Here is a 25,260-nt window from a genome sequence, read left to right as displayed (position 1 = left end):
GGAAATACAACCCAGATTAATTCAGTTGGTGCCAGTGGACTGAACCTTTCTGAATAATTTATAAGAGTCCTTTCTTTTTTTATTACAGTGTAGAAGTTTTTTTTTTTTTAAAGGGGTCATATGATGGTTCTAAAAAGAACATTATTTTCTATATTTGGTTTAATGTAATGTGTTTATGCGGTTGTAGGTTAAAAAAAGTCATTATTTTACACGCATACTGTACATTATTGTTGCTCCTCTATGAAACGCGTCGATTTTTACCAAGCTCATCGTTCTGAAAAGCACGGTGTGCTCTCATTGGCCAGCAATTCAGTGGATTGTGATTGGCCCAAAAACCTTAATCGTGTGATGGAAATGTCATGCCCCTTACCATATTTCGAACATCAGCTCCCAAAGCAATAATGACAGGTGATAATGTCGTACTACCATAGCAATTTGAGCCCGAATCTGAACCGCGGAAAATGCAGATTGGTAAGGTTTTATTTAATTGGGGACATAATTACTGATTATAATGATTTATACTCTCTTTTTACGCTTCGCTCCATGCTACGGGTGTGAGAACACTATGTAAACATAAAACCATGTCTGCATTTGTGATCGTAGAAACGACAAGCAAGCCCTACTCTATACTGCTCAAAACTCGCGTTTGAATAGTCCGTAGCAAATTCTTAAAATATGAAAACATACTTACAGGCTGTGTCTGTGAGTCAGAAGCGCCAGAATGTACTCGCAAAGATGGAATTGCCCCACTTTTTAGAATCAGCTTTGTGCACAGCCGGCCTTGTAGCTAACGTTACTCTCCCAGGTTCTGGAAGCAGTGCCCCGAATATGCGCAGCACACAGTCCAATATTTTGGTTGTAGTGTTTGGAACAGTGTTGTAAATAAAGCTTAACCACTGTTTTCTAATTGTCTTCTCTTTTGGAAGGCCAAATAAAGTAGTTTGGCTTTCGCAACGAAAAACGTATCCGTTACCTAACGTAACCTCGGTTCTCTCTAGAAGAGGGAACGAGTATTGCGTAAGTTAGCTTACGCTACGGGAAAGATTTATCTTCTCGAGATATTGAAGGCAAAAAAATGATCCTTAATTTTTGTATTCATGGTCAACGCAGTGCAGCAGCTAGCAGACCTAGAGCAGGCTGTCTAGCGTGCTCATTGGCTGCCCTGCGGAAACTGCAGCAGCCTACCACTGAGCCCGGCGTGACGTCATGTCCAATGAAGGAGGGCTTGCGCCCTCATCGCGTCTTAGCCCACCAGAATGGGCGTGGCTTAGCGTATATAAGCGGGGCTCGGAGGCTGTCTCCCTGGTTTTCATCGACGGAAGCGAAAGTCGCTCGTAGCGCGAGCACGGCAGGTTACGCAATACTTGTTCCCTCTTCTAGAGAGAACCGAGGTTACGTTAGGTAACCGATACGTTCTCTTACGAGAGGTTCTCTCGTATTGCGTAAGTTAGCTTACGCTACGGGAACCCTTTGTCAACGCCGTGCGCGACAAGCATCCACTTCATGAGTCCCAGGGAATCCCGGGGATCCCAGATAAGCGGGTAATAAGGCGGCCAGCAACGCTAATAAAATAGTATTAATATTATTATATTAATTCAAATATTTTTAAAAAGTAAATAAATATATATATATATAAAGTGACTGATTGCTATGGGAGCCCATTTTTGCCTCAGTAAAAAATAAAAAGGTAATTGCAATTTTATTTCTCGTAATTGTGATTTTATTACTTGCAATTGCGGTAAATCTGACATTTTTGCTTGCAATTAAAATGTAGCTATTACTGATTGTGTACTTGTCTTTAGTAAGCTTGAGCTCTTTTTAGTTATATTATTTACAGTAGGCTAGTATTGTGTAGAATGTATGATTGCAAAATTTCAACATCATCGAAAACTATGGCATTGTAACAAACTAATTTTCAGCAAAAAAAAAAAAAAATAATAATAATAATAAATAATAATAAAATGACTCGTATCGTGATACAAGTTTTTGGTCATGATGCCCACCCCTAAATAAAAGTATCTGTAACATTGTTGCTTCTCAAGTAAATTATTTTTTAAGGAGGAAAACCTGGGCCCACAAGGAGGCCCATAATTCTCAGCACTTGAGCGACCTGGCGTAATTTGTGCCTAAGTTTCTCTGCTCTGTGTGAGTTGTACTGTGCAGTGTAGGTTCGCCCCATTACTTTCTGCCACAAGCCGCCTCGTGTTTTCCTGCGGGGGCTTTTTGAGCAGTCATAACTTTGGCAGGCTGAAATGAAACTTGGTATTACAACCACAAGTGCTTTGTCGAAGGTCTTCCTCAGAACGAGACGCCACCCCTTGCTGCTACCAGTCTCGTTCAGATGGAATTGATAAATGCAGTTTTAACTCCGCAGACAGACAGATGGGAATTATGGGACAGCATATAGTTTTGGAAGGGTGGTCGCTATTTTTCTGTGCGGAACTTTGCTTTGCCTTCACACGAATAACTGTTTAGAAACTTGGCTCCTTATAAGGAGTTTTGCTCCCTCGTTTGATTAAGATTACTCAGCTCCCTGGTAAACTATCCTCTCCACAGCATGAGAGATCAGTGTCACCAGTGAAATAAACAGACACCTCCTTATTGGTCTATAAGTTGTTTTTTGTGAGAGTCTTTTATGATGGTGGAGCTGACTAAAACTACTGAAGAATCATCCGTTTTTCCAATGCAATAATAACCTTCCCTATTGACTTTATCAATACTGAATTTTTCTCTCTTTCACAGGTTTATGAAAAACGGTGGTTCTGTGGTCGACGCAGTAACGTGGCAACAGTAGGTATTTTACCTTTTTTAAATTACAACCTTTTATTATTCTCCATTGTTTATGGAAACTTTGAGATCATCTCTCTAAAGATGCAATGCAGCTTTGCAGTGGTATGAAACCAAAACAGAATGCGAATACAAAAGTTTCAGTTGTTCTCAACTGGTGGGTCACGACCCATAAATGTGAGACAGCAGGTCTGTTCCGATATTGCAGGAGAAAAACAGTGCAAATATTGAAAAAAGCACATTAAGTTGTGTGTGTGTGTGTGTGTAATTCCCAAATGTTGTGTCCCAAATGACTCACTATACACTATGCACCAATACAATATGTACTTATGCACTATGTACTCAATCGTGTAAGGTATAAATTTTATATACTGGTATTTTGCATCGGAGTCTATTTGTGTAGGCTATAGTTAGGAGTGGACAAATAATAGACAAACTTATAGACCATACCAACTTTAAAAAAAAGTTTTGGTTTTACATAATTAGTCAAATTGTTGAGCAGTTATAGTACTATTCATACATTTTAAATGGTTTATTTTAGGGACCTTTTTATTATTACTTTTTAACAATAAACAATTGTGGTACTGATTCTGGGGCCTGAAGCAACCAGTTTAGTACCACTAGGTTTATTATCATTGTTAAAAAATTGTATAAAGGGAATTTCATAATTTGTAATGCACAATAGTTTTTAGTAGGGATGCACCGATACCACTTTTTCCAGAAAGAATTCGATATCGATAGTTTTATTTTGAGTAGGCCTATTTGCCGATACAGAGGACCGATACGTGTATTTTCATTGCATTTTTGATTTTTAAAAATATTGGCCAGAGAAACCAAAAGAATATGGATCAAATTAGTTGGCTTAGCAAATAGATATTTCCTTCAGTTATGCCTAATTATGCCTGTTAAAATGTATTGTAGGAGCTACTGTTACTTTTACTATTCATATTATTGCTATCATATTTCATACTATCATATTCTATCATATTACTGTACCGCCTTCCTGTAATAATGTAGGGAACCACTTGTTATACATAAATCGTGTAACAGTTCATGTTTTTACAGTTCATGATTTAGTTTTATTTCAAATGAGGCATGTGTGCTGGGTGAAAGATCTGAAATGAAGAGCATGCAACAGAAGTCTCATGCATCTCTCTCTCTCTCTCTCTCTCTCTCTCTCTCTCTCTCTCTCTCTCTCTCTCTCTCTCTCTCTCTCTCTCTCTTTACCGTCAGTAGGCTTTATGCACAGCTTCACTACTTCCTGAACTTCAGCCAGCCCTTTGTTTCCTGTCTGTCATTATTGGACAAACTGATTAATCCAGGTGTGCCTGATTATTGTTACTGAGGCCAGGCACACCTGGATTAATCAGTTTGTCCCATAGACAGTATAAGAAGTGGACAGAGCCATTTCATTGGAACTCAGTTGAGACAGTTGAAGCCCATTTTTAGCTATTTTTGAGCACTTCCGTTCCTGACGCGCAGACTCAAACCGACTCAAACTAAGCTTGATGACGTGAGCAACCTGTCTGACAGACGTTAATCTTCTAGTAGCTGTGCGTGAAAATTGCCAACGTTAATCTTGCAGAGACGGGGAACTTGAGCAAAGAGTTCATTGGCGTGAGTGAGCAGGAGTAAGTATTCCGTTGCTTTTATGGACTCATTATCTATGGGCTTCTCCCTTGACGGGACGTCCCCCCGATTGCCTGCGAGCTTCTCCTCCTGTCTGTACGGTAATTTCTGTACAGCGCGACAGAGAGTCGAGTGGTTATGACGCAATCGTTAGCCTATTTTTACTAAATCTGTTTCTACGGGGCCATAATGTAAGGTAATGGAGCCCTTTATACATTGTCGTGTTTCTTTAGAAATAAATAATGGACAAATGGAGTCTTTAAACGCCTCAGATGTAAAGTTATTCGCTGTCAAAGTGACGCCAAAATGGTGTGGCCTGGTGTGAATGGGAGTCAATGGAAATGCTAAAGCAAGTGAAGTTCTGCTACAACATGGCAGCACCCGGCCGGCTTCAACTTCCGGTCGATGGATTACCCCCTTGGTTTGTCCAATAATGACAGACAGGAAACAAAGGGCTGGCTGAAGTTCAGGAAGTAGTGAAGCTGTGGCATAAAGCCAATTAACGTTAGTAATATGCTCATCATTTTACTTTCTTTGCTATTGCCAAACCCGCAGCGGGTTCAATATATCGGCCAGGCCAATTAACTTGTTGATATTTGGCCATTTTAAGGGTTAAGGCCATTGCACACTGAGTCCGAAATTTTCGTATGCGTTTTTTCGTGTTCATCAGCCTAAAAATTCGTCATGCACAGAAACCTTGCACACTGAGTCCGATGCGTATTTATTAAACCTTTGCGGAAAAAAACGCACAAAAATACAAAATGGATTCGTCAAGCAGTAAGGATGATTTTGTTGCCCTCTCTCTTATTGAAATGAGAATAAAGAGAAAATGTTGGGTCCATCCAATCCTGAAATTGCGCCGAGAGGAAGGAGAGTTCCACTTCCTTATCAAGGAGTTGCGAATTTATCCCGAGCGATTCAAAATTGACTTCAGAATGTCAGTGGAACAGTTTGATGCTTTGCTAGCGATTCTGGAGCCACATATTAAAAAGAAGAACACCAATTTCTGTGAACCAATCGATTCTGAACAGAGACTGGCAGTATGTCTAAGCAGGTATGGACACACACACACACACACAGGCACACGCGCGGCCCGGTGCAAGCAGACAGAACAGCTGTATAGGCTACAGGTTATATGTCGCCTATATTGTACCCAAATACATTAGTTATCGAATTGGCTGCTCAATCACACCTTAATCGATCCGAAATTTCGATCTGATTGAAAGGGGAGGTTTATTCCTTTTCTAATCCGATCGAGAGAACATATACACTTGATCGAATTGAAAACCGAAACTGAAAGGACTGCGCATGTGCAATGATGTGCGGAACGAGCTCCCCCCGGCCCTTTTTTTGTCACAAAACCTCTCAAAATGCTGGCAGTGGATGCGAAAAACGCAAAAAAATCGAACCCGATCCGAATTTTTTTATGACGGACGAAAGTTTCGGAGGAGGTGTGCAAGCGTGATTGACATAACTTGAGGTCGATTTTTTTTTTTTTTACGTGCAAAAATTTCGGATGCGAATTTCAGACTCAGTGTGCAATGGCCTTTAGGGTTAATGTTACCCACTGGTCAATTAAGAGAGGTTCTAGATAAACCAGTGTTATTTTCAAATTCAACTGCCTTGTCAATGGATAAGACAAATTTCCTTTTTTCAGATATTTTGTAATGAGCATTTTACACAATATTCATTCAAATCATTCAATATTCATTTTGAACAGTCATTATGCACAGTCCATCTCATTTGCTTTTATTGAAATTGTACTACATGTAATATATCTGTCATTAGCCCTATTCGCACGGGATAAGTATTACCTGGTGACCTCTATAATTGCGGAGGTTGTCTGTGATTTTAATCCTGTGCGAATCGGGACCATATGACCTACCATATTTCGCCGAACACTGAGGTCCATGATAATATTAGTCCCGTATGAATCGGCATCTCTGTGATTTGGCGGGGTCGTTTATCTTTTTTTCAAGGTTTTTGTTTCCTGTGCGCTTTTTTCTCCATCTTTCGCGAAGAATGGAGGCTGCGTTGGAGTGTTTTGAATTTTGATAGTATTTCGTGGTGCTGGGTCATATCGCTATACACCATACAACTATACAATTTGCAAAGATAAGGCTGAAAACCATCAGAAGAGCAAAAACAAAAAGAATGGAGATGAAAGACTTGTACAGCAGCATGCAGTAAGTAACATTCTTTTGTTTATGATGTAGCTAGACCTATAATAACGACAAGACATTTCCAAGCAATAGCCTATTGACATCATATCCGGGAGATAAGTCAGTGAATTTGAGTAAAATCACAGGCTTCGCTTATCCCGTGCGAATGCGCCACACGAAATTCAGATTCACAGGTCTCCAGATAATACTAATCTCGTGTGAATAGGGCTATTGGGTACCTTGCTCTCTAGGCATCAGCATACAAAAAGTTTGTCCTCCTGCTCTGTTGTTAATCAAACATGAGTCTGCAGTTCCCCACCTCCGCCTTAATTTCTAACACCTGTGAGGTGGGATAATGTGCTGGAAGGTAAATTTACACTCCTAGCAAACACATGCAGGCCTCTAATTGAGGCTTTTTTCCTAATCTGGTTAAGTACCATTACTGAGAAGCATCATAAAAGACGTCAACAGTTGGTGTATGTTCAATAGTACTTCTCACTTTGGTTAAAACAATTAGCATTCCTTTCATACTTTAAACGAAAACATTCTATTCTGTAACTATTCTATTATAAGCCTACAAATATTTTCAAATGTAATTTATTCATGTGATGGCAAAGCTGAATTTTCAGCATCATTACTCCAGTCTTCAGTGACATTTTAATATGCTGATTTTCTGCTCAAGAAACATTTTTTTATTATTATTATCAATATTGAAAACAGTTGTGGAAACCACACTGTAAAAAAAGTTGCTGCCTTAAATTTTCAACTACAAACATCTTGTATGTTTAAGTCATTTCAACCTAAATTACATTAAACTGACTTAAAATGAGAATCTTGTATGACTTACAAAATTGCTTAACTTATTTTGATGAACATATGTTGTCATAACTTATTGATCATATAATTTTTTACAGTGCATGATACATTTTTTCAGGATTCTTCAATTATTACAAAATTTGAAAGAACAGCATTTAAATCTTTTGTAACATTATAAATGTCACCTTTAATCAGTTTAATGCAACCTTGCTAAATAAAAGTATGAATTGTTGTTTTCGAAAAACTTTAAAAGTTAAACTTTTGAACAGTAGTTTATATAATATATACATTTATAAAAATATATGAATACATAAATATATAGATATACTTCACACTTGTGCATAGTATATGAGTAATATGGTGATGGGAATAACGGCGTTATAAATAAACGGTGTTACTAACGGCGTTATCTTTTTCAGTAATGAGTAATCAAACGAATTACTGTTTCCCCCGTTACAACACCGTTACCGTTACTATAGCCTAATTGAGCTCACTGATTCTCTCTCCGCCATGTGTCCTGCAACGTTTTTTTCTCTGGTGTGTGTATGTGAGTTGCCGAACTGGACAAAAGCGAAGCGAACACTGCGAGCGCACTGGACAATGCGCGAGAGAGACCTAGGGTGTCCGAGCATTATATAGTTTGTTTATAAATAAATGACAAATTTCAGCATTCGAATAATCTCTGTAGCCTATTGGTATAATCTGCAACGTTTTAACTAATTTACATAGTTATACAAATAAAAATAAAAAAATAACCTGCAGGGAACGTTCTGGGAGCACTTCTTGTTAAACTGTTTACTTTTGTGAGGAAGAAAATACTTAGGCTACACAGTATGTCTACCAGTTGTGAAGTTGTGTGACAGTTTTATCATTTTAATTTGCACTACAAAGAGTGTATGTATCTTTTTTTTATCATTATTTATTCATTTTTGGTACATTTCTTAAGAAGCATAATTTATTTTTAGACTTTAATTTGTTGGCCAGTTGTGGTCTGTGCAATATTAAAAGTTCTAAACCATCTATTATGTTTTATTGTTCTACTTTAGTAATGATAATATTTAAAATAATATATTGAATTTAATAGATGTCTCTCACATTGTCCCACAGCAACATTACAATAGTGTAGATTAGTGACAATAGTGAGATCAGTTACGCTTCACCTGCGACAGAACAGTAAAGGCTATTTTAGGGATTAGAGCAGCTGTGTTCCTGAGGCTAAAGGATAATCACTGTAGTGTATTCATCTCTAAACAACCGCTTATGTCGAAACCCTCTATCCTATTAACTTCTTATGGAGGCGAGGACTGTGTTTTCTACTTTGAGAGTAAATTCAGAGGGTGAAAATTCGAAGTGTTCTGATTGTGGAGCATAAGGGACTGGGCATCTCTCGTCTGACTTTTATTTTGAACCTCTTGTTTTATGTTGTTGTCATGTCTTTGTTCTCTAATCCTGATTGAATCCAGGTGCGTTCTCATTAGAGTATTCAAGCTGCCTTCTTGAGTCATATATGGGATTTTTACATGATGGCTGCGTCTGAAAGCTTAGGCTGCTGACTTGTTGACTCGCTGTTCTGTCAGGCAATGACTTTGCAAGCAGCGTTTGCAGCACACAACTGATTTCAGACTTATGAGGCAGTAAAACAGTTTAATGATCTACAACAAAATAGAGCAAGCTTTGGTGATAACTGTGCGAATATTTAATTACTACAATTAGGGGTGGGCGATATGACCAACATCTTAATTCACGACATGAGTAATGTTATTTCACAATAACGATATACACTCACCTAAAGGATTATTAGGAACACCTGTTCAATTTCTCATTAATGCAACCAATCACATAGCAGTTGCTTCAATGCATTTAGGGGTGTGGTCCTGGTCAACACAATCTCCTGAACTCCAAACTGAATGTCAGAATGGGAAAGAAAGGTCATTTAATCAATTTTGATCGTGGCATGGTTGTTGGTGCCAGACGGGCCGGTCTGAGTATTTCACAATCTGCTCAGTTACTGGGATTTTCACGCACAACCATTTCTAGGGTTTACAAAGAATGGTGTGAAAAGGGAAAAACATCCAGTATGCGGCAGTCCTGTGGGCGAAAATGCCTTGTTGATGCTAGAGGTCAGAGGAGAATGGGCCGCCTGATTCAAGCTGATAGAAGAGCTGCATTACACCTCGGTTACAACCGAGGTATGCAGCAAAGCATTTGTGAAGCCACAACACGCACAACCTTGAGGCGGATGGGCTACAACAGCAGAAGACCCCACCAGGTACCACTCATCTCCACTAGAAATAGGAAAAAGAGGCTACAATTTGCAAGAGCTCACCAAAATTGGACAGTTGAAGACTGGAAAAATGTTGCCTGGTCTGATGAGTCTCGATTTCTGTTGAGACATTCAGATGGTAGAGTCAGAATTTGGCGTAAACAGAATGAGAACATGGATCCATCATGCCTTGTTACCACTGTGCAGGCTGGTGGTGGTGGTGTAATGGTATGGGGGATGTTTTCTTGGCACACTTTAGGACCCTTAGTGCCAATTGGGCATCGGTTAAATGCCACGGCCTACCTGAGCATTGTTTCTGACCATGTCCATCCCTTTATGGCCACCATGTACCCATCCTCTGATGGCTACTTCCAGCAGGATAATGCACCATGTCACAAAGCTCGAATCATTTCAAATTGGCCCCCACAGTCACCAGATCTCAACCAAATAGAGCATCTTTGGGATGTGGTGGAACGGGAGCTTCGTGCCCTGGATGTGCATCCCACAAATCTCCATCAACTGCAAGATTCTATCCTATCAATATGGGTAAACATTTCTAAAGAATGCTTTCAGCACCTTGTTGAATCAATGCCATGTAGAATTAAGGCAGTTCTGAAGGCGAAAGGGGGTCAACCACAGTATTAGTATGGTGTTCCTAATAATCCTTTAGGTGAGTGTATATCACAATATAGTTATTTTTACATGAAATATGATTTTTATATTAAAACTTCACTTTTAATTTTTAAATTTACTTCACTTAAGACATAAACGACTGTTTACGATGATGCTTGCAAATACGGGAATTTTCACACATTAGTATGTGTATTTAACCGTTAAGCCCAATAAGGCAGCAAAAAGAACTCATTGGCCTCATACACTGTCAGTGAAATGTGACCCAATTCCGATTTTTTACTCGTATGCGACACAGATCGGATGTGTTCTATGACAGTGTAAACAGGAAAAAAACGCATGCATTCGGATATTTCGAGATCGGTTTCAGGCCTCGTTCATATGTGGAAATAAATCAGATGTAAATCGGATATGTGCCAATGCGACTGTCATGTAAACGGGCAGATCGGATTTTCCGAGGCATTAGGCTGCGTCTCCGCGGTTTAATGACGAGAGAAACCCCGACGCGCATCTGCGGATGGACGGATGGTCCGATGAAACATTGTGTCGTTGTAGGAGAGGAATGTGGACACACGTTGACACAACATATCAAAGGTTGGCTTGCTCATCCTAAAATTTCGGACCCACTGCTCCTCGTTAAAGCCCGCCACGATCTCATGAAAGTGCGTTTATTGCACGATTTTTTTTTCACGTGGCATTTACGCCAAAAATAGTTTTTGCGTGCATGAAACGCACTTTATGGCGTTTAATACGCACGTTTACAGTGCGTATCATATGCAAGCAAAAACTATTTTTGGCGAATAAATGGCATGAGAAATAAAATTTGTGCTATATACTCACTTTTATGAGATCGTGTTGTATGTTCCCACCTGTCCTGAGATCTCGCTGCACGTTCGTCCATCTGAGCAAGAAGACCCCTTTAAACATGCGCGATGTTTCAGTCAAGTGTAAACACATGACTCGGATATGGGTCACAATTTAAAGAACGTGTAAACGGACGGTAAAAAAAATCGGATACAGGCAACAAATCAGAATTGGGCATCAAGACCTGCAGTGTAAACGAGGCCATTTTTTCGTGATTCTCTCTTCTCTTCCGCTGCTTACTGCACTTCAACGGTTTAAAATAACTTGTTTTTAAACCACGATGCTTAAAAACGCATTCAAATGATAAGCTTTCATGACGGCGCAACACAGCGAAGAGTGTGAGCGAAATCTCTACCGGTTGACAAATTTCTACCGGTTAATCGTGTCTATCAGTATATCGCCCACCCCTAACTACAATTCTAATTCCTCGCTAGACATGACATCAGAAGTGAAGAAAATGTTGGTCAAAAACTTACATTTATACACAAACTGACCACCAACTGCAACTTTCAGATGCCATCTTTATTTTTTATCTCAACTGTCACCGAATTGAACGCACAGGATCGTGGGATATCAAAGGCAGCGAATGAAAAATATGCTGCAGCCTTAAAAATCGATCAGATGAAGGCATTTCAGGAGACACAAAGTGAAGCTACAAAGGATTCAAACGTGGCTTTATGCCTTTCTACCTAGGATTGCATCCTCCGAAGCATTTTCCTCCGACACAGCCGATATCTCTGACTATAAAACCGGCCCAAATGCTTGAAAGATGATGTGTAAAGACAAAATGGCAATGCTACAGTTAGCTTGGCTTAGCTTCTGGCAACCACACACAGGACGATAAATGATGTGGTGATGTAATGCTGCGATTTGATTTGTGTGATTATCAGTCACCTTGTGTCATGCACCTGTCAGCTTTTGCACCAAACAGGATTTTGAATCATGTGATGTCAGAGCTTTGACTGATTTATGTGTTGCATTTGCGTAAAAACAAATGTTTATCATGAACTATATGTTCCTCTTCCTGGGTTCTGCCAGGTTCGCATGAGGTCATCTGCATCTTGACAAAATCAGAACACAAAAAATATTTTTCAGTGTTCCAAGAAGTTCCAAACAACAAATAAAACAAAGCCAAGAACACGAAAAAGACCTTCAAAATAAAAGCCAACCGGAATACCAAACTAAAAGACGGACAAGAACCAAACTAAAAGATTCCCAAATCCTTAAAATAGAGATGTCTTTATTTTACGTGGACAAATCGCACTTCTAATCTAGCCATAATTTCCAGTTTGACGCATTAGACAAGAAAATGATGTAATGCCTGATATCAGGTCATTAATTTTAGGAAAGGAAGTTGTTATCAGGGTTAACAGTGAACGATGAATGTACTTCTGTGGAACTTCCCCCAGTTTGATTTTTCAGACAGACAGAGCTCTGGATGTTGTATGAAATGACTTTTTATTTTTTTTATGGAATTTGGCTGAAAGTCTGGACATCTGGTTATTTGTCTGCCTCCGATTGCTCGGTAACAGAGTTGATGATACTATTGGTTGCCCATGTTTTTCTGTCAAGTATTGTATTATGAATTCTGTTGATTAATGTTTCCAAAGTAAAGTTATCTAGTTGGCTGAGAAAGATAATGTTTTGTCTGAATTGCGAATGATTTGGTATGGTCTTGGAAGCATCTAATAGAATTGCTTTAAAATTATAAATAAAGTCTAGGCAAAGTGTGTTTTATGAATTTATAGCTGTCATTGACATGAGATATAACTTTTTTGTAAAAAATAAAAAAATAAATCAAATAAGTTTGTTGCAACAAATAAAAAGTATTTTCTTAAGAAAATATTTTTCATTAATTGTAACTTTTTTTTTACAGAAGTAATGTCAACAGCTCTTGTAGTGATGAAATTATAAATTTTACTTCACTGTATATTTACACAATATACTTGTATATTTACACAATATACTCCGATGTGTTTTGCCCTGGCTTTCCATATTTTCATATTAAGTTTTAAAACTGCCTAAAATAGTAAAGAAAATGTACTGTATTTTAATGAAAAAATATAGAATAAAATGTATTGTTTGCTGTATATTTACACAATATACTCTGTGTTTTCCCCTGGCTTATTTATTTATTTATATAACATTTTATTTTATTTTTTAGAAAACTGCATACAATAGTAAAGACAAATTACTGTATTTTAATTAAACAAATATAGAATAGCCTAAAAGTTAAGATGGCCACAGCTTATTAAAGTATTTAATATTGTTAGAAATTTAACAATTATTTATTGATTCTATTCATCTTTTTATTTAAGTACTTATTTGTTTTCATTTATTGTGTTGGGACCCTAAGCTGAACTGGCCCGATTGGGCCATCAAAAGAAAAGAAAAAAAGAAGAAAACAAAACAAAATCTATTGTTGAACAAACTTGTCTGGAGAGGAGTGCAGTATCGAGCTCAAGTATGACACGAGCAGTCACTGCCGACTACTGGAGACAGACAAGGCCAGTTCTAGGTCAGCAAGAGTTGTTGTTTTTTCCCCTGTGTCATATCATGAGGAATCACAGATGCTGTGTTCAGAGAGCTTCAGTGAAATACGAAGGGCAGTTTTTTACATCTCATTCTTGAGTTTTCCTTCAGATGTGCTGTCGCTTTATAAGCTCTCACTCGTTCGAAAGCGTTTGACTTGCTCAACACTGCATTGCAATATGGCAAACAAGCTCATTAGCGAATGGCCGCTCTCTTTTATCTCCCGGCACAATGGCGGCTGGATGTGCTTTCAATGACTTTAATTAGTTCCATGCTGAGTGGCTTTGAATTATCCAGTAATGAGAAACCCCAAGTGTTTTATCAAGTGCATGCAATAGCTGCGGTCATTAAAAGTTATAAGGGCATAAACAAGTTTGCATTTCTCCCTCAATTAGACAGCCCCCCTGCGTCTGCAGAGAGAGGGTGGGCTAAACAGACTCATTAATCTAGAGGTCGACCCTGATTAAAGGAAACGGAAGTAGGAAAGGGTGTCAGAGAGGAGAATTTTATAATAAAACACCACCTACTTAGTCAGACTCAAGCCATATGCGCTCACACGTTCTGCTGCGTAATAATCATTTTACAGTAAAGGATGATTCCAGGTAGGGGTGGACGAAATACCAGTAGACACGATTAACCAGTAGAAATGTTTCAATTTTGGACTGTCGTCTCTATCGTGGTTACGGTCACATAACGTTGATGTGCTGCGCCATCACAAAACTTATCGTTGAAGTGCAATAAGCATCGAAAGAGAACGTGTTTCGTTATATGCGTGTGCTGTCTGAGAGAATCGCACACATGAACCTGCTTCTCAAAAAGCATGTGAGTACTAAAATTTGTTTTTTTTTGTCGCATAATTGGGCTTGAACGGTTAAATTCAAATAAACTAGTGCTGTCAAACGATTAAAATATTTAATCGCGATTAATCGCATTAATGTCATAGTTAACTCGCGATTAATCCCAATTAATCGCAAATTTTTATCTATTCTAAATGTCTCTTGATTTCTTTTTGTCCCATTATTTTTTTTTCATTTTAATGCTCTTATCAACATGGAAAAGTGGATCGGCTTGCTTTGTGCAAATGTATTTTATTGAAAACAACATTGGCATATACTGTGTTCAATTTCACACTAACATTCTCACTTGGAGCAAATAATCTCTCACACAATGTAACACTGTCCATCAATAAAAGGGTGAAAGAAATACTGACGAGGTCCTGATATTGACGAGGGGGCGGAGAATCCGCATCAGCTGTGTGTGTGCTTGGCCATCAAGTGATATTTCAGACTGGACGCGCTGCGATCGCGATGATGATAGCTCAGTTCACAACGACAAAACACACAGATCACAGTTTGGTCTTGTAAACTTTCCATTCAGAATCTTATTGGCATCCATTTCGGCGTCTCGCGCTCCTCATCCACTCAAAACGTAACGTTAACCAACTATTTGTCCGGCTCGCAAGCCCAAACAAGTGTGTGTGGTGTCGTGCCTGTTGTTTTGTTTCCGGTGTAGCTAGATCCGCTTGCGCTTTGGTCGACGAAGCAACAAAATGTCCTCGCGCGGCGCAAGCCATTGAAATGAATGGGTTTCATAGCGCAGCGCCGGGCATGCCGCGTCCTGTTGCAGAAGCATGTGAAAAAAAACGATGCCAAAAAGACCGTTAATCGCACGATAAAAAAATTAACGCTGTTAAAATGGGTTTGGGTTAACGCCGTTAAAGGGATAGTTCACTTTGAAATTAATTTTTGGTATGTTTTAGCTTACCTCAAGGGCATCCAAGATGTAGGTGTCTTTGTTTCCGCAGTAGTTTCAATTGTGATATTTTTAGGTCAAACCGTTCTTGTCTGTCAGTCATATAATGCAGGTCTATGGTAACTTCCTCAAAGAGCAAGTCTAAATTAAACATGATTTAATGACTCGTAAATGTAAGCACACATTTATGGCCTAAGACACGAAACGAGCGGTTTGTGTCAGAAAACGAACAGTATTTATATCGTTTTTACCTCTTGTAAACACAGCCACGTCCAAGTGATCTGAAGTCGCGGGCGCTTCGGTCTTTTCCGGCATGCGGCGGAAGTGATCTCTCGCGCGTGTATGCTCTTTGAGGAAGTTACCATAGACCTGCATTATATGACTGACAGACAAGAACGGTTTGACCTAAAAATATCAAAATTGAAACTACTGCGGAAACAAAGACACCTACATCTTGGATGCCCTTGAGGTAAGCTAAAACATACCAAAAATTAATTTCAAAGTGAACTATCCCTTTAATAACGCGTTTAACTGACAGCTCTAAAATAAACACAGTCGTTTATGTCTTAAGTGAACGTATACAGTTGAGAAAAAAATGCACGTGTAACAGTATATTGGATCCGTGCAGTCGATCTTAAAGTGACGACAGCCTAATATTCCAAACTGGAGCCTCCAATAATAATGAAAACGACTAGCATGGATGAATCTTAATTAAACAATTAAATAATCATTTAAAAAAGAATTTATACCTTTATGATATAATGCTGTACCCACATTGAACCAGTAGTTTGGAAAATGAATGGATGGCGGGCACCATCTTCTGGCGAGACACGGGAAGTCATTTAGCGCGTGACTCTCACAATGCATTATTGGTATTCTCTACCATTGAGTGTACATCATTTGTACACTCATTATTGCGGTGCATTGTGGGATTAAACGAGTGCACTCAATAACGTCCACTATGGTTTCGGACACCAGTACAAATGGCTTTCCCATCAAATAGTGCCCTATTTAAGGGTATAGGTTGCGATTTCGGACACAGCCCTAATGTCTCACTGTTCTTGACTGAATCACTTTTCTATTTTTTTGTAGCACAGTGAAGACTATGCAGTGTTTTTATACATTTGATTACCATTTATGTAGTATTTCTAATTTCTAGTGCTTGGTGTTTTTCAGGTAGGTTTATTTTTCATTTGTGTCTTTGTTCTGTTTGTAGTTTGTTTTCCAATATGCTTGTAATAAGTTTGTTCTTATTTTATGACGGTTTACTTGTCTTCAGTAAGCTTGAGAGGTTTTTTTTTTTTAACTTAGTCTAGTATTAGTTTTTTTGTGATATTGAAATTGGTGACAAGAATTATGAAATTTCAATAGTATCAACAATTTTGATATCATAAAAATCTATTTAAAGCAAAAAATATCGTGATATATATGTCGTTATCGTGAAATGAAATTACTTATATTGTGAAATAAAATTTTGGTCATATCGCCCACCCCTAATTCCAGGAATAATAAATCACAAGTTATATGAACAGCTCTTGTAGCGGTGGAATTATCTATTTTTAATAGTTTGCTTTATATTTACACAATATATTCCAATTTGTCCTGCCTTGATTGATTTTTTTTATATATATATATTCTATTCATTTCATTTATTATGTTTTTTTTCTTCTTTTTAGGAGAAACTTCCGAAGTTGAAGTTGATATGAAAAAAAACCCCATAAGAATTCAATTAAGTGTCCTGAGCTATGAAAGAAAAGCCTCTGAGCAATAAAACCTTCCCCTAATGTATTCTTTATCTGTTAAATTAGGAGTTTCTGTTTTCCATTAGACAGATGCATTTTTCTTTAACTCATCTTCCAGACGTCTCCTCTACTTTGGATGCTAAATTCAGAAGTCTTTTTGTTTAGAAGCAGCTAATACCTTACAAGTGGAATCTAAAACATCAAATGGAGACACATTAGCTAAATATGATACTAGGGAGGTTGAGAGTTTCTCGTTGCTGTTCAAGATCCAAAGATAATGAAGATGTGTGGCCTCTAGAGTTGTGCAGCTTTAATCCCATAGAGACTATACATTTTGAAGGTCAGTGTCTGTCCATAGAGAACCACTATTCCTTCAGATACGTCAAGATCGTAGGACGTATTGCTTGACAATGGTGCAGTTCATTGAGGCCCTCTTTCCACACCTTTCTCCAGATGGCCGGCCCACAGCTACTTCATCCCGAACTTTCTCTCTCTCTCTCTTTCTCTCTCTCCCACTCACTCACTCGCTCGCTTTGACCAGAAAGAGCTCTGTGTCTTCTTGTCGCTGTCTTTTACATCTTAATATAATTCATGGGCTAAATCTGTTAGCTATTTTTTTAATTCATATTTGAACTGCTCACTGGAGTGGGAAAATGTGGATTGTGTTATTTCATATTGTACTGGAATCATCAATAGCTGATTGATAGCTTTGCCATTTTGGTGTTTGTTTGTATTTATTTGATGTTATTCAAGTCTCAGGCTTTTTATTTTCAAGGGAAAATATTTTGTTATTAATTTTTGTTATTATCGAGACATCCTTAAACAGGTCTTCAGCGATGTCGGCGTTCCCCTCTCCGCTGAAAAAACCATGGGCCCTTCTACTTCGCTAGAATTTCTAGGCATTACACTCGACACGATCAACATGCAATTTTCTCTCCCTCTCGAAAAGCTTCTAAGAATTAGGTCTTTCTTGGAATCTTTCTCTTTTCTACGAGTCGTTATTAAAAAATGGGTTTAAGCTAATTATTTAGAACTGTGGCAACTGCGGAGCCCCTAAAGGGACATGGTGGTGGAAAAAAATATGAGATGAGGGGAAAATAACTCAGTGCTTTGAAAAACTTTGTGTTTGATCCCATCTAATATTTTTTCCCACCACCATGTCCCTTTAGGTCCCTAAGTTTTAAAAAGTTGGGTCATCGGATGCAAAATTCACATTTACATGTTGTTTGCATATAAATGTGTCTTTGCTTTGTGTGGACACAACCACCCTACAATTAGAAAAATCCATTCACTCCTTTTTCTTTTTAATCCTCAAAAAGCCTAAACACTCTCAATAATCAAGCTGTTTGGATTTTCTGTGCAATGTGATGTCATATTGCTCATGCTCCGCCCACGACCACTGACGGACTGTCATGTATTAGTATATTTCCGCCCTCAGCCATTTATATTATGTGTGCCAAGGCAGTCTTGTGTCGACACCCCCACGGAAGAGAGGGGTGGGGTGAGCAGTTGCTCATTATCATTTAAAGATAAAGATAACACCTGGTCACTTCATGCGTTTTCTGTGATCGGAAAGCTATCTGACCGTGAAAAGACCAGGTGTAAATGCCCTCCGAAACGCATTCGAGACCGAATCCGATCGCTCAAACCACATCAGGAGGTGCAATGCACTGAAGCAACGTTGTAAAGAAAAGTGGGCCTAAATTCCTCCCCAACAATGTGAGATACTGATAAAGTCATATACACTCACTGGCCACTTTATTAGGTACCCCATGCTAGTAACGGGTTGGACCCCCTTTTGCCTTCAGAACTGCCTCAATTCTTCGTGGCATAGATTCAACAAGGTGCTGGAAGCATTCCTCAGGGAGTTTGGTCCATATTGACATGATGGCATCACACAGTTGCCGCAGATTTGTCGGCTGCACATCCATGATGCGAATCTCCCGTTCCACCACATCCCAAAGATGCTCTATTGGGTTGAGATCTGGTGACTGTGGAGGCCATTTTAGTACAGTGAACTCATTGTCATGTTCAAGAAACCAATTTGAAATGATTAGAGCTTTGTGACATGGTGGAAGTAGCCATCAGAGGATGGGTACATGGTGGCCATAAAGGGATGGACATGGTCAGAAACAATGCTCAGGTAGGCCGTGGCATTTAAACGATGCCCAATTGGCACTAAGGGGCCTAAAGTGTGCCAGGAAAACATCCCCCACACCATTACACCACCACCACCAGCCTGCACAGTGGTAACAAGGCATGATGGTTCCATGTTCTCATTCTGTTTACGCCAAATTCTGACTCTAACATCTGAATGTCTCAACAGAAATCGAGACTCATCAGACCAGGCAACATTTTTCCAGTCTTCAACTGTTCAATTTTGGTGAGCTCTTGCAAATTGTAGCCTCTTTTTCCTATTTGTAGTGGAGATGAGTGGTACCTGGTGGAGTCTTCTGCTGTTGTAGCCCATCCGCCTCAAGGTTGTGCGTGTTGTGGCTTCACAAATGCTTTGCTGCATACCTCGGTTGTAACGAGTGGTTATTTCAGTCACTGTTGCCCTTCTATCAGCTCGAACCAGTCTGGCCATTCTCCTCTGACCTCTGGCATCAACAAGGCATTTCCGCCCACAGAACTGCCGCTCACTGGATGTTTTTTCTTTTTCGGACCATTCTCTGTAAACCCTAGAGATGGTTGTGCGTGAAAATCCCAGTAGATTAGCAGTTTCTGAAATACTCAGACCAGCCCTTCTGGCACCAACTATCATGCCACGTTCAAAGTCACTCAAATCACCTTTCTTCCCCATACTGATGCTCGGTTTGAACTGCAGGAGATTGTCTTGACCATGTCTACATGCCTAAATGCACTGAGTTGCCGCCATGTGATTGGCTGCTTAGAAATTAAGTGTTAACGAGCAGTTGGACAGGTGTACCTAATAAAGTGGCCGGTGAGTGTAGAAAACGATTACCACCACTCCAGGACTTAGGGACTAGCCCTTCTGAGTGTCGAAATGTATGCACTATAAGCACCTGCTTACCATCTAAAGTATTTTACTGTTTTTAAGTATGCATAGGGTATGTTGGAGGGTGGTGGAGGGTGGTGGGGGGTGGAGGTGGGGGGTGGATGTGGGGGGGGGGGTTAATAGAATGGTTGGATACCATATTGATATTTATTGAATATCTATTTATTGTAAAGCACTGAGAGGAATGTCATCCAATTTCGTTGTACCTTGTACAATGACAATAACGAATTCAATCAATCGATTACTTCAAGTTATTTCTGCTAAAGGTGGTTGTACAAGCAATTGAATCATAGGGTGTACTTAGTTTGTCACACATGGCTTCTCCATTTTGGATTTATTTTTGTGAAATAAATAATGACACTGTGTAATATGTCAAGTGTTGTTGTTCACCTGTTGTCCTGATATGTAAAACCATAGAATTCAAAAGGGTGTATTTTCTTTTTCACATGACTCTATATATGCATGTATAAACAAAGAAATTTATAGTTTTTTGTTTTTATTGTAGACAATTTTCACAATATTACTGTTTTACTATTTTTACGATTTTTGATCAAATTAATGCAGCCTTTTTGAGCATTTGAGACTTCCTTCAAAAAATATCAAAACATACTCTCCCAACCTTTTGAGAAACAAGATATTTATATATATATATATATTTTTTATTTTTTTGCAGTTACTACATTGACAGGCGGGTGACCAAAGTGGAAGACTTTATGAAGACGAGACTTCTGGACACCCTGTCTGAGCAGATTACCAAGGTGTTAAAGGTACAATTTACAGTAGTTTGTTTTAAAGACAGCCAGCCTAGATATCTTTTGTTTTTGAACGTGTAGCAGGTCAGAGATGTACTAATATACTGTATGTGTTGAGGTTGTTGTTGTTGTAAGTCCCTCCAGTGCTCATTAACTGTGTTTATCTCAAGGGTCCCGGGTTTATCCTCAGCTGCACCATCCAAACAAGCTGTCGTCGGTCTGATAGGTGGCCTAGTGTTAAGGGAGCGTGGGTCAGGGCACAGTAAGGAAGGAAAGCTTTTGATTGAGTTTACAATTTACAAGTTCCCCCTCAGACTCATGATGTCTCAGCTGCTCTGGGAACGGTCCCCTTTTGCTCTAATAAGCAGTACCAGGTTTCACAACATTTAAGACTTCCCTCAGGAGGCCCAATCTATAAATACATAGCTCTCCTGTTTTATGCATCTCAAACTCACACATCTGGTCCAGTGTTCCCCTGAAAGTGAATGAGGGGAAAACTGACCTTCCTCACAGTTATCAAACAAAAGACGCCAAAGTTTTGTTCACTACCAAAGCCAGTGGGATCGTGATTAGTGCCCATTACATGTGTGATGTCAGATGAACAAGTGCTTATTCCACTTTTAAACTTCAGGTCCAATGGTCTGTTAACATAAAATAAGTAATAAAAGATGGAATTCACATCTTTCTTTTTTCTCTTTAGTGGATCTGCAGGTGTTTGGCGGCATATGTACCCTCCTGCTGTTTGTGACAGTTAACGGATTAATTTTGAAATATGATTTATGCTTTCAAATTGATTCTCTGGCTGTCACTCGCTACAGCAGGTCCTGCATGAGGTTCACAGTGTGTCTGAATCACAAGTGGAGAGTATGAGGAGAGCTTTTCTTTGGCTTATTATGGAATATGCCTAATACCCAACATGTGTTCTATTATAACCAGACTCTGACCCTGCAGCTGGACGGCAGTCGGTTGTGTATTATGCTGCAGAGTTGGGATCTGATCTCAAATCATGGCCATGGACTGTTTATGGACAGTCTGATTCAAATTGAGCACACAAACTGGAGTCAAGATGCTGGTTTTTATCAGTCAGCTGCATGGGGGGGGAAATGACTTTCACAACATTTATTATTACATTTCAGTAGTACATATAATTGTATTAAATTAATTTTGTAAATTAAATAATTAGTTTTTAGCAATTACTACCATAGATTTATTTATATATATATATTTGTATTTTTGATAAATGTCTCTTTATGCACTGTCACTCTCTTATTACTGTAAAAACAGTAATATTTGTAAAATATTAGAACTATTTTAATATATTTTAAAACTAATTTTCAGCAGCCATTACTCGAGTCTTCTAGCCTGGATGCCAGCTGAACTTAGCCCCGCCCACAACATTTGAGGTCGGGAAGTTCGGTCTGGACTTGATCCGTTGTGGAGCAACTATGCCCGAACCAAAGCTGTTCGGACCAATCAAATTGTCAGGGCGGGCTTTATACGATGATGGACAGATGATCAACAGTAACGTAATCATCCACGTCACCAAAGAGCGCTTGGTTTAAATTCGTTTACAACAAAGGTGGCTGCCGCTGGAGAATTGAGAAGTGTAGATTCCGCCATCGCGTCTGTTATAGAAGATGTAGACAGCGCATTCATTTTAAAAGAGGAACAGAGAACCGTGATCAAGGCATTTGTTGATCCAATTGAGTGCAGAGGCATTTTCTTTCCTGGTTCGGTTGAAACACGCCCCATAATCACAGCCCAATGGAGCAGTATCAGACTCACATTCTGACTAGAATCTGAGTATGACGACGTCAGGCTACGAGTCTTCAGAAATCATTCTAATATGCTGATTTGGTGCACAATAAACATATCTTATGAATATTGTTGTTGAAAATGTCACGGGTGGTTGCAGCAGGTAAACAGATGAAGAAGAAGGAGGTTCCAACACGAGTTTAATATAAAATGTCCACAAGGTTAACAGAAGGTAGCAACTCACAGTGAATGTGACCGGACCGAGAATGAACGTGAGACTACAACTTAGGGTACGTTTACACAACAACGATATGCTTAAAACTGAGAAGTTTTTCCTTTGAGTTTTCAGCGCACAGACGACACCATTGTCAAAACCATTCAAAAAACCCTATATTCTGCTGCCAGGCCATTAGATGGCGATGAAACTATAGACTGAACACGTAACATGCATGACACGTGCATGATGTCATCGTCTTCAGAGATTCGCATTTTTGTTGTTTTACATGGAGACCATTTTCAAAAACTTGCACTTTGAAACCCGTTTTTCCCGTGCAAACGAACGGCCAAAACGCATAAAAAGTTGAACGATTTCGTTTTAGTTGAAAACGGTGTTGGTGTCGTGTAAAAAGACAAACTGAACATAACTGTGAGCTGCTGCTTAATTCTTTGTGGAAGCAGTGCTACTTCAGGATTATTTGATGAATTGACAGTTTGATGAATTCTGCATTTATTTGAAATATTTATTGGATCCTTGACGAATAAAAGTGTTCATTAATTAAAAATAAAACTTACTGACCACAAAATTTCAAACAGAAATGTATTTTGTATTTGAATATTTCGGATGTATTTTGGATTTCACATTCCACATTTATGTTCTGTGGATGTTTTAATATCTCAGAATACATGTGTAACATTCATATATAAATATTGTATATATAAATAAATCTGGTTGGTCATTGTAAATATCAGTGAGATGGTCTCATCTTATTTAAGTGAGACACTAGTCAATAGTTGACTGGAAGAATCAAACCTGAACAACCGTCCATCACTTAAATATTGATGGTTTGTCTCATCTGATAAAGATTTGTCTATTTCTTTCAGATTGTTCAAACTCATGCTCCTGAGAAGCGTGTGTGGCTGGGTGGAGTTGGTCCGGCTTGGGCAGGGGGCACCAATAATTTGTCCGACACATTTGCTGCTGGTTTTCTGTAAGTAAAGCACATTGGCTCTAGGGGCTCTAAAGCCTAAAGTATACTTTGGCTGTCTGCGTTCCACACCGGTCCACACACTGTCCATGTGACCATAATTTTCTTCATCAGGAGGGTCAGTGGACATCCGCGCACAGCCCAATTTTTTGTGTCCGTGCGGACGATGCGCTTACAACGGCGCATGTGCGTGAGTGAGTGCTTGAAAAATAAATAGTGCACACGCTCCAAATGCGCCTTTCCACCCTCACAACCAAAAGTTTTAATATCAACTACAAAATAATGAAAGAAAAGCATATTTTGTTAACTTTCGTAGCTCGGAAGGGTTCAGTTTGAGCAGATGTTTTATACCATCATCTCTATCATCGTCAGAGCTCATTTCCCAGTACATTCAGCATCTGGCTCATATTCACAATCTCAAATATATTCCTTAATATCAATATAAGGAAAATGACATCACTGACAGCTTCTTCACCAGATCCACCAATAAGTGATTGGGACACTAATATTTTATTGTATATATACTTACATACATCGGGTCATGAGCGACCCTATACGCACAGAATGTTTTTTAATATAAAACAGACATACTTTTATATATTTTTTTCTTGTTATATTACTTATAATGAATCGATTGTGGAATACTGAGGGGGAGGGTAGTGAATAATGTCCCGGGTCGATAAAGACTCGAGGAATGCGTTTAAGGGTTAATTAACTAATATTCTGCCAATTGTGTCTCCAGTTAGTGCATTGAAATGTATAAATGCCATTGACTAATGTTGACTAGTGTCAGTAAAACACTGCTTTTCAGTGGACCTTGACTCTGAATTTGTTTGGTGTGCTAATTCCTCCTTTTGTTTTTCGTGTTTTGTAAACTGAATCTACGCACCCAAAAATACCTTTTATGTACCTTATAAATGTCATGTATTTTGCTAGGTGCATTCCTAATGTTCTGCAATTTTGCTTGAACTCTGTTTTTGCTTTAGATGGCTCAACACTCTTGGCATCGCTGCAGCTCATGGGATTGATGTTGTACTCCGACATTCTTTTTTTGATTACGGATACAATCACCTCGTCGACCAGAACTTCAACCCTTTACCTGTAAGTTTTAACATATAAACAGAAACCAAATCAATATCAGTCAAAAAGGACTAGTTTTCAAAAAAAAAAAAAAAAACGTTTGAGTTACAATTCTTATCACTCGACGTCTGTGATTTCATGTGATTTTATTATTTGTTAATATAATTTTTTATTTATTATAAAAACCCTATTCTTCACAAGTTTATAGCAGTGGCTATTTATAATAAACTGTAATAAGTGAGCAGAGAAATCTCACTTTTACCTGACACTGA

The 25,260-nt window shown here is 38.8% G+C and overlaps 1 protein-coding gene across 1 annotated transcript in view; it reads left to right on the top strand.

The window, feature by feature from the left end:
• hpse2 (heparanase 2) overlaps nt 1–25,260 on the top strand; it is a 103,594-nt gene that overhangs the window by 57,603 nt on the left and 20,731 nt on the right. The window contains exons 6-9 of the mRNA XM_056272443.1: nt 2,743–2,790; nt 20,870–20,963; nt 23,805–23,911; nt 24,895–25,009. Coding sequence (XP_056128418.1) covers nt 2,743–2,790; nt 20,870–20,963; nt 23,805–23,911; nt 24,895–25,009 — 364 coding nt within the window. The remainder of the gene's footprint in view (nt 1–2,742; nt 2,791–20,869; nt 20,964–23,804; nt 23,912–24,894; nt 25,010–25,260) is intronic.

Source organism: Rhinichthys klamathensis, unplaced genomic scaffold, assembly GCF_029890125.1.
Source record: "Rhinichthys klamathensis goyatoka isolate OS25496 unplaced genomic scaffold, OSU_Roscu_1.1 h1tg000338l_1, whole genome shotgun sequence".
In the NCBI taxonomy this organism is placed as follows: Eukaryota; Metazoa; Chordata; class Actinopteri; order Cypriniformes; family Leuciscidae; genus Rhinichthys; species Rhinichthys klamathensis.
The sequence above is the reverse complement of the archived record's forward strand: the minus strand, read 5'-3'. Positions and strand labels throughout refer to the sequence as shown.